This window comes from Mycteria americana, chromosome 2 (assembly GCF_035582795.1).
Source record: "Mycteria americana isolate JAX WOST 10 ecotype Jacksonville Zoo and Gardens chromosome 2, USCA_MyAme_1.0, whole genome shotgun sequence".
Classification (NCBI taxonomy): domain Eukaryota; kingdom Metazoa; phylum Chordata; class Aves; order Ciconiiformes; family Ciconiidae; genus Mycteria; species Mycteria americana.
Window position 1 is genome coordinate 24,173,907 of NC_134366.1, and position 15,366 is coordinate 24,189,272.

Below are 15,366 nucleotides of genomic sequence, written 5' to 3' on the forward strand. Positions count from 1 at the left end.
TTGGGGAAGAGTGGCTGGAAAGCTGCCAGGCAGAGAAGGACCTGGGGGTGTTGGTTGACAGCTGGCTGAATATGAGCCAGCAGGGTGCCCAGGTGGCCAAGAAGGCCAATGGCATCCTGGCTTGTATCAGAAATAGCGTGGCCAGCAGGAGTAGGGAAGTGATCGTGCCCCTGTACTCGGCACTGGTGAGGCCGCACCTCAAATACTGGGTTCAGTTTTGGGCCCCTCACTACAAGAGAGACATTGAGGTGCTGGAGTGTGTCCAGAGAAGGGCAAGGAAGCTGGTGAAGGGTCTGGAGCAGAAGTCTTATGAGGAGCAGCTGAGGGAACTGGGGTTGTTTAGCCTGGAGACAAGGTGGCTGAGGGGAGACCTTATTGCTCTCTACACCTACCTGAAAGGAGGTTGTAGAGAGGTGGGGGTCGGTCTCTTCTCCCAGGTAACAAGTGATAGGACAAGAGGAAATGGCCTCAAGTTGTGCCAGGGAGGTTTAGACTGGATATTAGGAAATTTTTCTTCACCGAAAGGGTTATCAAGCATTGGAAGAGGCTGCCCAGGGAAGTGGTTGAGTTGCCATCCCTGGAGGTATTTAAAAGACGTTTGGATGAGGTGCTTAGGGACATGGTGTAGTGGTGGTCTTGGTAGTGTTAGGTTTACGGTTGGACTTGATGATCTTAAAGGTCTTTTCCAACCTATACGATTCTGTGATTCTGTGAATCTTAAGACCAGGACATGCTTAGCCTCTCAGCATTAAGCAACACTAAGGTTTTGTATGTTTGAATGAGAACCGGAGCAGGAACTGGCAGAGGTTAAAAAGAATCATAACTACAGTTCTGTTTTAGAGCATCTGTGGTCAGATACTGAGACCTTGATTTGCTTGTCAGTGTTCTAATTTTGGATTATCTTAATGTTTTGTCTTTCAATTAAATGAAATCTCTTCAGCCTAGCGCTAGTGGGTTCTCGCTTGTTTGTTGTTAGTAACTGTCCACAAGGCTATACGCCTTCTCTGGCCTGTCCTCTGCTCTTATAAAACTTCTTAATTTATAAAATAATGATTTAATTGTATCCCCACGTGTGGATTTTAGCATCTCCCCATGTTTTACGGAGAGAATTCCAGCTGCTGCACACTTGAATATATTCTGCCCTAACTCGGTGGCTGCAAACTGAAGTATCCATGCCTGGCTTGCCAAAACATGTATTATCACTGGGAAATAGCTAGGTACCAGGACTGGCATTTCTACATTGGACTGGCAGACTAATGTCTGGAAGCCTTTTTCATCATATGCTTCTACCAAATGTTTTTCCGGCAGAAGTATGGGTCGCTTCAAAAAAGTGATAGGTTATTGTACAGTATTTCTGAACTTGCCTTTTCCCCTCTGGGAAATGCTGAACAGCAGTATATGGAGCTTTTTTCTGAAAACCTCTGCCCTAGACTCCTTAGAGTCCTTAGGGTCAGTCCAGGCCTTTTCTTCTTCCAAGAGAGATTAAGTATCATTCAGCTGGTTGTTTCAGTCTTCAGGGAAGTACAAACACTGTGCTTCAGCTATTCTAAGGAGGCTTTGCACAAACAGTGTTGACAGAGAAAACTAGGTTTTGATGTAGGCAGCTGCCCAGGGCAGCAATCTACAGGAGCTGCCATTCACCCCAGTAAGGGACACATGTTTCCTCACAGCTCACCTGCCAACGGGGTTAAGCAGAGCTCACTGCTCCCAGAAGTGGACTTCGTTTTTTGTAACTACACACAGGGCCAGACTTGCTGCTGTTCCTGCTAAGGGAAGGGCTGGGGTGGAAGGGACAGTGGCCACTTTGAAGGGGAGTCTGCGATCTGCTGGTAGTGGCAGTCACTACTCTTGCTTCTTCCCTCATGCTGCTCTCCCTTTCCATTGCTCTTGGCCCTGAGCCTGCTCTTCACCTTCATGTGTTTTCTCCCTCGACAGGAGCAGAGGCTGCTCTTTCTTCTAAGAGGGAGAAGGTATCTGGGAAGGAAGACAGCAGGGATCTGCTCATCTTCTGAGCAGATCATGCTGGAGGGAGAGGCACAAGCTCACAGATGGTGGTATCTCCCATAGCTCCCAAAATTTCCACAGACCGCACGCAGCCTTCATCCTTCCTTTCCCTGACCCAAAGCCCACTGATGCCTCAGTCATCCTTTCATCCATGCTTCAGATCTACTTCTGTCTCCCAGTCCTTTCTCAGCTGCTGGAGCCCAGCCTCCTAAGATCCTCATTTTGAGTTCAAGACTCCCTACCAGCCTTTCTTCTGCAATCTTTAGGCAATGCTTACAGATTTTTTTTTTAATCGCAGCCTAGTCCTATTCTGGTAGCTCCCACAAGATAAATATTGCTTTATTTAATATAGAAATAGGGCAGTGAAACCTATGTTTGGCTCTAATATTTATTGAAGCCTTGAGCTGGTCCACATGCAGTTGTCTACCAAGGGATTTAGTGTGCAGTCAGGTATGGGGATGTATTTCACACATAACTGTTCCACACTGACTTCCCTACGTAAACAAGTACTTAGGTCTTGCTTAGGCAAAGGTTTCTTTACCTTATGAGCACGTATAGGCACTAGCTGACTTTCATATTAATAGCACAGCATGTGTATGTCAATATTGAAATGATCTGAGATCTTCAGGGTAAAAGATTTTTATGCCAAAGATAGTATTATGTTTTGGTATCCACACTCAGCATGGCTACAACTAAAACAACAGTTGTACTCAAACACTGCTAGATTTCTGGTAAGGATAGGAAGTTATTGTTGTCCTGGCCATAAAACTTTGCTTTTCTCTTTGAAAGTTCCAGGACAAAATAGCTTCTATAGTTTTCATGTGAAGTGTTGAATATCACATAATCAGTAGCTGGCTCAGCTTACCAGGAGCATTGCAAAATCTTCAGGGCTTTGTACTCTTGACATTCACTTTTTTTTTTTAGATTTAGTTTTGTGTGATCTTCCATATGTGAAGTAACTCGTGCACTGGTAAACAAGGACTCTGCTAGAAATGATAAAAGTCAAAGCTATTCTCAAATGCACAGACCGGTACTAGCAACCAGAAAGGCTAGATAACAGCTTGCTAGAGATAGGACTTTACTACAAATACTTGCACCTCTTGGTTCACTGAATTCATTTGCCATATAGAAAATATTTAACTGTTAATCCATTATAGACTTGTCATTGGCTGTCTGAGCACTGCTTTCATAATTCACATTTGTGTACACGGAAATAATACCACAAGAAAAACTGTACTAGAGACTGTGCGAGAGAATAGAAAAGAACTAATTAGCCCAAATTTTTGCTTAAGCATATTCACCATACCAGTCAAAAGTGTCTGTGAAACTACTCATCATAGAAATTTGAAAATTTAAACTATAAGCCTAACCTCAAAGTAAGCCATATACTATTCAAGGCACTCTTTGAACATGTCTGTCTACTAATGATTGGTACAGAGAGCCTCATTAATAGCTAATCATGTTGTAAGTACATTAGTATGCATTACTTGAATGGTCAAATATTTGGAAATTTGTTTGTTTGTACAATTTAAAATGTAATTTACATTGTTTGTACAATGTAAAAATGTACAATGTGTAGCCTCAGCGTGGAATGGACAAATAGGAAATGCTGTAGAAAGGAAAAATTTCCTTTCCTGCCCTGGCGTTGGAATAGGTCCAGCCATCTAGTTCCCACTGCACCTCGAGTACTAGGGCTCAAGTATTCTTTCTGAATAGAAATCACAGAATCACAGAAGGGTTGAGGTTGGAAGGCACCTCTGGAGGTCATCTGGTCCAACCCCTCCGCTCAAGCAGGGCCACCTAGAGCCAGTGGCCCAGGATCACATCCAGATGGCTTTTGAGTATCTCCACAGATGGAGACTCCACAACCTCTCTGGGCAACCTGTGCCAGTGCTCAGTCACCCTCCCAGTGAAAAAGTGTTTCCTGATGTTCAGAGGGAACCTCCTGTGTTTCTGTTTGTGCCCACTGCCTCTGGTCCTGTCACTGGGCACCACTGACAAAAGCCTGGCTACATTCTCTTTGCACCCTCCCTTCAGGTATTTATATACATTAAAAAGATCCCCCCCCGAGCCTTCTCTTTTCCAGGCTGAACAGTCCCAGCTCTCTCAGCCTTTCCTCATAGAAGAGATGTTCCAGTCCCTTCATCATCTTCATGACCCTTTGTTGGACTCTCTCCAGTATGTCTGTGTCACTCTTTTACTGGGGAGCCCAGAACTGGACACAGCACTCCAGGTGTGGCCTCACCAGTGCTGAGTAGAGGGCAAGGATCACCTCCCTTGACCTGCTGGCAATACGTTGTCTAATGCAGCTAAGGATACCATTCACCACCTTTGCTGTAAGGGCACGCTGCTGGGTCATGTATGACCAGAGTGAGAGCTGAGCTCTCACTAGAGGCTGACTTAGGTCATATTATTGTATTAATGTTATTTACTGACACCTCTCCTCGTTTACTCAGGCTGCAGTAAATTGGCTCCTTTTTTTCTTTAAAGGTGTCTAGCCAATGCGTATCAGCAAACAAGGCATGAAAAGGTGACGAGTAAAACTGATACTTGCTTAAGTTTGAGGAGGATTTGAATCGAGCTCTAAGACATGAACTATCCCATGTGTCACAGGGAGTGTTCATCCAAGAATCAATGGCATTACCAATATGTTAGCGTTAGATACTTAAGTGCTCATTGAAGCAAAGGAGAAAAGATCATTTCAAGAGAAGCTATTTGGAGGAATATCTCAGTTTCATGACATGAATGGGTGCATTTATGAGAATGCTACCATGTAATTATATATATAAATTTAGCTTATTCAGGAAGGAGACAAGCCCTGTGTGTCCAGCATAGTCTATAAGGATATCTGGGCTGCAATAAAGAGGGCTAATGCGGGTAGTGTGTGGCATTATCTATAGCTTGTGTTTTCAAAATCTGCATAGCCTATTTGGGATCAGGTATCCACGTCTCACTTCAGTAGGTCAAAATATTTATGGGAGTATGATGAAAAAATACAGGTTTTCTTTTCATCCTCTGCCATGTTATTGTTAGATGGGATATTGTAATATCAAGATCTAGATATTAACTTATACATAATTTGAAAACAAGAGCTTTGTGAATAACCACTTCCAGAAGAGCTTTTATCTTTTCTTCATGTCTAATTGGCTTTTGTGAAGTGGTAGATGTCATATGATGACATCTCTTAGTCATGGAATCCATATAGGTGAGCTATATTTCCCAGGCTAAGAAAACCCAAAACCTATGAGACCACCAACCTAATAAAGTTGAATTTCATAACTTTAAGGTAGCTGACTCAAGTTTGGTAGCAAAACAACACAGGAAGGCCAAAGCAGTCTGTAATTCCAGGGAGTTGTGGTAGTTCCCAATGCACAGCCACAGGAGAGGGGAAAGTGCTACGGTGAGGGGCTCCAAGTAGTATTATTTCTTCTTTGAAGGAAAAAGGCAGTGACGAAAAGTTAACCTTTCATATGCCTGTAGCTTGTAGTATGAATTAGGAAACATCCTTTGCTTGAACTGTAAACCCATTGCATAATGGATCAAGTAAGCAAATGTAGCTAAAACCAAGTCTTAAAACAGACCATTTGTTTACTAGTGATAAAGCAAAATTTTCTATTTTTGTAAAAGATTATTAAGGGAAGGGCCTATGTAAATGGCTTTCTGCTTTCTTAAATGTAAATTCTAGACAAAATTCAGTGCAATAGCCTATTTCTCAGTGCAATATCTCATTTCTTTCCCAGCCCCAATCATTATGTGTTATCCACTGATGTTGCAAGGACCATGGTATCTGTTTTCTGCGAAAATAATACAACTATATTCAGGAAAATGCGTATTCCTCTTTGTAACAAATTGCTCTAGCTTTCCTTATGGACAGAAATAGGTTTTATATAAGTTTCTAGCTATGAGCTCATCTTATTTATGCTAATTTAAATCCATGGACATCCAGAGAAAGGGAAATGGGATCTCAAAAAAGATGTTATATAATATGTGATTATTTACCAGGTGGCCAACCTTCTTTCTTTAGGATGGAGTTGCCTCACAGTCACTAACACTGTGATGTGCCTAAACTTTGATCAGTTTTGTTATAAATCCACTGGGCTCTTCAGACCATGCTTGCTACATGATAACTGTTTAGCCATGACATGAGTTTACAATATTGAAATCTTTGTTTTATGATAAGCAGGAGTAAGATCAGATGATCTGTATTTGCACATTTGGTCTCCTCTGTGAACTGAATAGCCTTTTTGTACCTACTTTTCTTATAGGACTGAGCTTTACAAATAAATCCTCCAAATACTCAGGATAAAAAGATAAAGTTGCAGTGTCTACACTGTATTTATCAACACTCAGAAAATGTATTTGAACAACTTAATGGTAAAACCAGAGTGAAATATATTGTAATCAATTGGACTGTCTCTAAAGAGGAACGGGAAAATCAGTTTTAACACTTCTGGGGCACAAGAATTTAATAAAATTCATAAAAGGAACAACCTGTAGCTCGTGGTACAGCTAGTCTGGTCAAATACTGACGTGGCAAAGTAAACAACTGTACTGCTTTCTAAAAATAAATGTATAATGTATTGCATTTTTATGGCAGATTTTATTCAAAAATAGATGTTACAAATAAAACCTGAAGCTTTAAGACACTTCTGTGAGAGATTAAACTTGTAGGTACACAGACTTCAGTCTTACAGGCAAACTGAAGCCTTGGCAGTGTTTGGGAGCAGATCGTGGGAAATCTGTGAGCCAGTGGGGCAGAGGCTTTGCTTTGCACAGCTGTGTAAAGACTTGCCATAATAGCTGTCTGTAGCAGCAATCTCTGCGCTGGGGGAAACATGAGGAGCGCCTGTTCTCCCTCCCTAGGAAGCATAATGCTCAGCAGAGCCCAGGAAGGGAGGCATGAGTGCTGTGGCCTTGTATTCTGTCTCCGCTGGCCTGGAGAAAAGTACAGCAAGAGATGCTCTTACAGATGGTGCAAAATATACCAGTGAGCAAGCCCCCAGGGAGACTGTCCCTGCCCTTGCTACAGTTTCCACAGTGCCACTTCTGCCATGCCCTGTATGGCACAGCGTCCCCAGGGAATCTGCGAGCCCCTGGCAGGGCCGTGGCTGACCTCGGCCTTCAATGCTGGCATTGCAACCCCAAAGTTCGCCTTTCTTGTGCAGTTTGTAATAGCATTTTTTAAACAATTTTGTATAAAACCCAGTAGATGGATGCATTTTCTGTTGTTCTTTGGTTGTCTTTTTTTTTTTTCCAAAAAACCCCGCTTTAAATACAACATCAGCAGCAGGGGACCAGGCCGGGGGGCCATGCGCGGCAGCGGCGGCTGGGCCGCGGGGGACCCTGTGACTCGACACGTCTCAGCCGTGCCATTATAAGCCACCACGTCCGTCTTCTCCCTTGTCCCTCCCGCTGGGCTGTGGCTGAAGGCGAGCGAGCCGCCGCGGCGGGGGACAGTACCACCGAGGAGGCCATTTTGCAGCCGTTTGGGGGGGGGGGGGGGGGGAGAGAGAGAGAGAAAGGGCGGCGGGCGCGGCCGGGCGGGACCCGGCCCCCCGCGGCAGGTAAGCGCGGCAGCACCTGGCGGGGGGGGCGGGCTGCCCGCCGGGGCCACGGGCCTGCCCTCGGGCGGCAGCCGGTCTTGCGGCGCGACGAGGCTCGGCGGGGGCCTGCAAGGCCGCCCGGCAGGCCCCGCTGCCGGCCCCGCTGCTCGCCGGGGAGCCGCGGCCCGTGGCCCCGCGGCGGGCCGGGAGGGCAGGGCTGGGCGGGCGCGGCCGGCAGGGGGCGCTGTCCCGCCGGGCCCGCCGCGCGGGGCAGGGGGTGCCGCAAAGGGTTAAGGAGCGGGCGGCGGAGCCTGGCTGCCCCTGCCGGGAGACCGGGAAAAAAAATAAGCGGGGGAAAAAAAATTAAAAAATAAAACCAGACAGGCAGCCGGGGCCGCGGAGCACTCGCGCCTCTCCTTCGCCCCGCCTCCGCCGCCCGCCCGCCCGGGGGGACAGCGCGGGACGCGGAGGCCGGGGCGCAGCGGCGGGACGACAATGCAGCAGGCGGAGAAAGCAGGAGGGGCAGCACACGGCAACATGGAGGGAGGCGCGGAGCGGGCCAGCCCCTGATGCGGCTCTTTCTCCTCCTCCTCCTCCGGGCAGCGGCTCCGGCGGCGATTCCTTCCCTGGCGGCGGCTGGCGGCGGCGGGTGGAAATGAGCAGGTCGGCGGCGCTTCTCCTCTGCCTGCTGGGCTGCAACGTGTGGAAGGCGGTGACCAAAACCTTAGGGGCGCCCGAGGCGGCTCAAGGTCGGTGCGGGAAGGGCGGCGGGACTCGCCCGCTTTGTGCGGTGGCCCCCGGGGCGGCGAGGGGCTGCATTGTGCGGGCAGCGGCAAACTTGGGGGGGCCGGGCCGGGGGTTCGGCGGGGGGCGGCGATGCGAGATCTCTCCCGGCTCCCACCGTCTGCGGCTGCGGGGCGCAACGGGGGCGCCGCCCGCTGCAGACCCCCCCTAGGCCCGGGGTGGTGAAGGCAGCCCCGCGGCGGAGGCGGGTGCAAGCCCCGCGGCTGGGGAGCTTTTGTTAACGGAAGGGGCAGGGGATGCCGCTGGCCTCATTGTGCTGCCCCCTCCCTCCCTCAGCGCCGCCGGAGCTGTTGCATTGCGTCCTTCTCCCCCGGTTCCCCGCCGTGCCCGCTGCAGGGCCCGACGCGGCGGTGAGAGGCGAGCTGAAGGGTACCGGCGGCCGCAGGCCCTGCCCCCGGCCGTGCGGGGCCGTCGGGCTGCGGGTTCGCCCCCCGGGCTGGCGGCGCGGCTCGGCCCACCGCCCCGGGACGTTTCCGGGCCTCGGCCGGGCCTTTTGTTCGGCGCGGTGGGCTGCCCCCCGGCCGGGCAGGGGCCTGTCACGGCGCCGGGCGGCCGCTGGGCCCCTCGGCAGCCGGGGAGAGACGCTTCCCCGGCCGGGCAGGGTCGTCTTCCCCCCCTCCGCCCTCGCCCGGGCGGGAGCAGAAGCCGCAGCGGGGCAGTGCCCGAGCCCCCCGGGAGGCCTCGGCCGCTCCCCCGGCACCTGGGGCAGCTCTGGTGCTCCTGGGCCGGGCCAGGGTCCTGCCGTGGGCTGCTCTGCCCTGATCCTCACAGGTGCCGTGGTGAGGCGTCCCCTCGGCGGCGAGGTGCACCTGCCCTCCAGCCCTCACCCCCTGTGGAAGCTCGGTGGGGGGACGCACTCCCCCGTGCCCCGCTGGCCCTCGGCCTTGCATGTGGTGGCAGGAGGGCAGCCCCGCTCTCGGCCTCCTCCCGCCGGACTCGACAAGGGATCCTGCGGCAGCATCGTGCCTGCCTGTCGGGACCACGGCTATGTTAGGAAGCAGAAAACTTGTCTACCTAAGGGTATGAAATGTGCGAGGAGGAAATGCGCCCTCCCCCATGGTCAGCGTTAGCTTTGTGGCATGTGTTGTCAAGTGGCTAAATGTGTCATCAGGGATGAGAGATCGTATGCCGGCTTAGCCTTCGTGGCGATGGCTTGGCAGCGTCCTTCCTGCTGTGGTGGGGTGAAGTACACCATGCAAAGAGTACGCTTATGTCCTGTTTCCTCTAAGCTTTCCTGTCTCACATGTTGGTAAGGGATGCTTGCGACAAGAAGGAAAATGTTAAAAGTAACCTCTTTGAACTCTTTCTTTCGTGGTTGTATTTGCGGTATACTAAGATCTAGGTGGGCCTGTGCTCTCATACAGAGTATTCAAAAGGTATTGGTATCTTGTAGCAAAACCTACCACACTTGGTAATCTGACATCAAATGTAATGTCAGATTTTGCCTTTTTTAAGGACAAAACAATAGCAGTTCTGGAATAGGAAGTACTAAACTATAACTCAAAGGCCAGTAAACTTGGGACTATACTGTTTATTGGTAGGTGTGCTGGAAGAACAGAACTGTGTTCATTCCTTGAAGCTAGCACTTCAGGTACCAAGGTAATATAAAAATCTGTTGTAATTTCTGTTTCATGTGGAAAATCTCTTTCATATATGTGATCAAAGTGGTGAGGTATTGGCAAAACTAGTGCCTTTCAACTGCCCTGTTGATCTCATTTTCTGTAGTCAAGCTCAATTCATGGTATGTGGAAAGACTTCTCTCTATAGCTGCTACATCCACATCAAGCCTGATAGCTGATTAAGTAATAGCAGCTATGTCAGTGAGTAGAGAACATTTCTATCTAAATAGAATGGTCTAATTTTATCCTCCGTGTAAGAACATCTGAGTTTTCATAGATAGCATCATTTTCCAAAGTCTAATTATGAGCCCAATCTTTACTCTTTGGACATGTACATTGATAAGTGGATATGTAGAGCTAATCTCATATTGAAGTGTATTCTGCTCACTAGTTACCAGCCACTTACCATGCATGAGTCTTTTTTGAAAGTTTATGCAATGCCAGCTTGTAGCATTGAACACGTTCCTAATCATCAGGTGTGAACATCTTCTAGGGAAAAGAGTTTTAGTACCAGGCACATTCCTTGTTTGTATACTGAGCACAGTAAGTGCTAAATGGTTGTAAAACCTAAACCAACTGTTTTTCTCTCCTGCCCTTTTAGCACCGAGGTGATAGTTGTAGCTACAGGTGAAGGGCCATTGCTGAAGTTCAGGGATGTTTGCAGATGACTGACTTTCCCCTTGTGGCTGTGAAGAGACTAGTGAAAAAAACAGAAATTGGAATAAAGGTGGAGGTGAGAAAGCCAGAGGATGCCATCAGGGAGTAATTGCTTCAGCTGCAATTTTTATTATTGGACAGGTTACAAGAGACTAGGGCAGAGAGCCCTCCTCGTGGTGGGAGAGATTAAATGAGATTCAGTTAAGGTGTTCCATGCCTGTGTTAACAGAGCAAATAAATAGGTCTTGGATTTGGAGCTATTTGAAGGTGGGATTTGTAGTCGGTGTTCTGGTTAAGGAAGGGATGAGGAGCAATGCTTTGCATCAAGCATTTCTCTTTAGCTGCTCTCAGCTGTATGTTCAGTCCCAGCTTCAAATTCTGCTCGGCCAGACTGATTACATAATTTGTGAATATGGAAAGTACTGGTAATTAAGCTCTGCATTTAGCGTCCTATTTAGAAAACTGGATGGCTTTGGCACGCTGTTACCTTATTTGATTCATTATGCAGGTTCTGTTGTGGCTTCTGAAGATCACAGAGGTGCCCTCTAAGTTTCAGTAACTTATTTTCTTTAATATGTTAAAATCCACCCAGATGAGTTGTTCATTTTTGTCAGTTTGATGCTTAGAGCCCCAGCAGTGAAGTTGTTAGAAGTCCATGAAGGTACACTTTAGAATTGGTAAGGCTTTTACCTCCTTAACTTCTCTCAAATACTTAAAACCTGACAAGTGTTTCAGATGAGGACTAAATTATGGTTTTGAGATTTTTTTGGTGGCTTTTGTTTGTTTGTTTTTTAATTGTTCTATCAAGTATTCCAGAACTTAAATTGGTTTGAATGCTGAAATGAGTGTGTAGAAATTTTAATTAAAACAAAAAACTAAACCAACCCTTAAGCTGCATTCCTATTGGGAACTGGTGATTTGTCTGATGAGTACAGACAAAATACACAGTGCGTTTTCTTCATATGGACAGATCCTTTTTAAACTTAGGGAGTCTTGGCAAATAGGAATTTAAGAGTTATATGAAAAGGTAACACTAATCCAGGGGGAATGTAAGCAAAATCAGTGTAATCTGAGAAGGGGTTAAATTTCTTTGTTGCCTGTAAACTGTACTTCGCAGTAGAAGACGAGGATGATTCATTCGTAGATGCTAGGGAGACTCTTTTAAGAGAAGTCCTAGAATATAGCGCAGAAATCTGGTATGACTTTTGTCTGCTGCAGTGGGTATTGGTTTTAATTCATGTCTTCATTGGTCTTCATATTTCATTAGTTCTTCAAAACGAAGAAGTTAGGAATAATAAAATAACATTTGAGTAATTAATAGCACCCAGTTCAAGGACTAGTCTTCTAGTAGATGAATATGCTCAGGATATCCCACCTTCATAATCCCAGAATGAGATCAGGCAGATACTTTTTTTCATAGTATGATGGTGAATAAAAGTTCAGCTGTTGCTGCTTAGTCAGAATCCACAGTATCTTCTTCCTCTGTGTGCATGGAGGACTGGAGGGTTGATGCTTGAGTGCTGCTGTTTGGAATTGCTTGCCTGCCTGCAAGCAGCCATTACATTACTTGACATTGTGAAAGCTAATTTCACAACCGTTTCAGCTGGACGTTTTGTAAAGGCTTCTTTTCTGGACAGCACAGTAACAGCTATGAAGAGACCCTCAAGTTCTTGGCTTTTCTTTAAGCCAGTTATCCCAAGCTTGCAGCTTTAGCCATGATGATAAAGTTTAGATGATGCAGAAATAGTCTTTCTCTCTTTCATCTTGCACTGCCCTACTGTCTCTTCTCAATGAGCTGCAAATTACTAACGACCTTCAAATACAAACGTTTATTTCATTGAGACCACAAATGGACTCATAAGAGTAAAAGCTAAATTGCTCTAAAGCAGTACAAAAGATGTTGTTTTATTTTAGTGGAGGAGCAAATTGTTTACTTAGTACTAGATAGCGTTGTAAAATCTTAATGAGTATGAGGTATTCGTTGGTTTTATTCGTTATCAGATCCAGGTAAGCACTAGATTTTTATTTTTTCATGTTTACCTTGAACTACTAATGCCTGCAAATGCCTAGTAACTGATTTCTCTCAGTCAGATGAACAAGTTACCTAGGTGAGCTGAGGGTTTAAAACTGCAGTCGTCTTCTGCTAACCCTTTTGGCTTGTAATACCTTGCAGTAAGTGATTCAACTTACCTTAAATAACGTATGTATGCACTTGTCAAGTGACAGCAAACCCACATGCTGGCTTTCCCTGTGGTCATTTGTCGCTTGTGTTAATTGCCATGTGTTACCTAGCACAAAGGTTAAAACAACCTTCTCCCTCCCTCCTCTCTTTTGTCTTTTTTTTTCTTTAAACTCACACTGACACCTCTTACTGCTTGAGACTAGAACCTGGTTCATGAAATTTTTAGGAATGGCTGCTTTCTGTGCCAACTTCTGGCCAAGTGAATGGTTTCAAATAGCAGTCCCCTCTCTACAGGAGAGGTTTCTGGTAGCAATGAAATGCAATTTTACCATATGCTTGTTAATTTAACAGCAGCCTGGGTATATGTATTTGTGTGCTGGGGAGGAAGAAGGATTGTGCTTTTAGGTTTGTTGGAAAACTTAAGAAAGGTTTTGGTGCATGGAGGAGCAGAAATGTCACTCTGCCTCCTGTTAGTACAAACTTCGAATTAGTTTTTTACTCTTGTCTTCTGTGGGCAATGACTAGCCACAGCCTTGGTGCATGAAGAAAACTGAGAGGAAGATGCATGGCAAGGAAACTTGATGCGTAGGTCGTGTCAGTATAGGTATGCAGTACCTGGCAGCTTGGTGCTTCAGCTTTAATGGCATTTATTAACAACCCTGCTTGAAGTTTGGCTGTTGGATAGCAGTATGGTTGGGAATGATGCTTCTTTTCCACATATCTCAAATTACTCTAGTACATTTGATCAATACAATTGTGTCGTGGACCTTGAGCTTATAATTTAAGGAGATAGCTATTTTTCCAGTCAGCCAAAGGCAAACTAAATAATCTCTCCAAAATACCTGCAACTTGAAATCAAAGTGCGCACTTTCAGTATTTCTGTTACTGTATACACTGAATTACCTTATGCAAACTGCATTTTTTGTAGGATTAATTTCCCTTTGCTCCAGTATATATCAGTTCTGCCTTTAGATATGAAGAAAGGCAACTTCTGAGAGAACTGCGCTGTCAGTATTCTGCCTCTCCCACAGGTCTCAGTGGTTTTACCATTTACCTGTCAGGGAGCACAAATAAGGGAGGCAAGAAGCCTGTGTAAAGGCTTGAATTTACTAGAACAAAAGAGTTTAATAATACTAAATATAATACGTGCTAATAATATACACTAAAACATTTTGTTTTGGGAAATACCAAAGAGAACTAAGTGCTGCTTTTTTTGGTTTTTTCTTCAGAAATTCCAGAAACATTTTCCTGTAAGCTGGTTTACATTAAGTTTTCAGTTAATGTAATGTCTGGCTTGTTGTGCATGGGTAACAAGCATTATACACATGCTTTTTACAAATACCATCTTTAGTTTTACTGGAAACTGGAAAGATACATTAATACAGAGCCATAAGAATGTGAACATACTGTAATTTCTTGTTGCTTTTAATAAGTGCATTGAATCTTTTACTTTAAATTATTAAGACAGAATCGTATTTGACATAATGGCGAGTCTGAGCCCTTGAAAGTAGTACTTAAGTATATTTCAACATAGAACTACATTTTCATTTCATGTAAAATGCCAATGTTCTGGTTCAGATATACCCATGTCACTTTTGCTAGCTTGAAGAGCAACAGATCTTGAGATGATCTGAAGGAAACATTCATTTATGTACAGTATAGTCCGTAAATTTGGCTCCCTCACTAGCTGCTTGTGGGATTTGGTATATTTAAACAGAACTGCTGTGGATATAAAGTATGTTTTTGAATAGAAGCAGTCTCTGTAGGTACGGCACAAAAGTCGCTGGAAATCCAACACCGAAACTATCTTTTAATTGTTCCTACTCTTAACTTTTGCAGTTCTGTGAGCTGTCACTGCCTGTGCCATACTGTGGATGCATGCTAGGGAGTGAAGTCCTATCTTTATCCATTATCTGTACACCTCACGCACTAGGAGGTGAAGCCTCCCTGTCAGTGAGTAGGAACCTGCACTGCGGAAAACTGCAATGCTGCTGTAATAGTTGCTTCTCAGACGGGGAGGCAAGAGCACATAACAGTAGAGGGGACCCCACATAAGCCTTGCTGGACTTGGGGTGACTCTTGTAGGGGCCGCCCTCAGCCTCTCTGCCCTGTGGGAACCAGGCTTTGAGGAGACACAGCGGCAACTGCCGTTAGCAGGGAGGAAATGGAGCGTGGGGGGAAGCCAAGGGGAAGGAAGTAGCAGCATCCTTTTGGCTTGGGGACAACAAAGGAGCTGAATCCAATAAGGTGCAAAATGCTTCCAGTTTTCTTTAGTTCTGGCTGCAGAAGTGCCGAGAACTGCTGTACTGTGTGGTAGGTGTGAGTAATACAATAGCAATGTTGAACGATAAAGGGGAGCTTACCTTGACAGTAAATGCTGAGATAAATAAGAGGTAGAGGTATAAGGTGTCTTTCATCCTTTATAAGCAAGGGTGTATACTAATACAGCAACAAGTATTTCTCAAATGATGTTGTGAGACTTGCTTGATAATAAAGCAACAACAAATTAACATAAATGCTGTATTTGGACTGCTGCTGGGAGGAAATTAACGTATCA

General features: G+C 45.9%; 1 protein-coding gene across 4 annotated transcripts in view; it reads left to right on the plus strand.

Moving 5' to 3' along the window:
- The first annotated feature begins 7,851 nt into the window (after positions 1 to 7,851).
- FAM171A1 (family with sequence similarity 171 member A1) overlaps positions 7,852 to 15,366 on the plus strand; it is a 92,815-nt gene continuing 85,300 nt past the window's right edge. For 3 of the 4 annotated variants that reach the window (XM_075492727.1, XM_075492728.1, XM_075492729.1), the window contains exon 1: positions 7,852 to 8,296. In XM_075492727.1, the coding sequence (XP_075348842.1) occupies positions 8,203 to 8,296 (94 nt within the window). In that variant the 5' untranslated portion in view covers positions 7,852 to 8,202. The remainder of the gene's footprint in view (positions 8,297 to 15,366) is intronic. The other variant, XM_075492730.1, reaches the window with a different exon arrangement.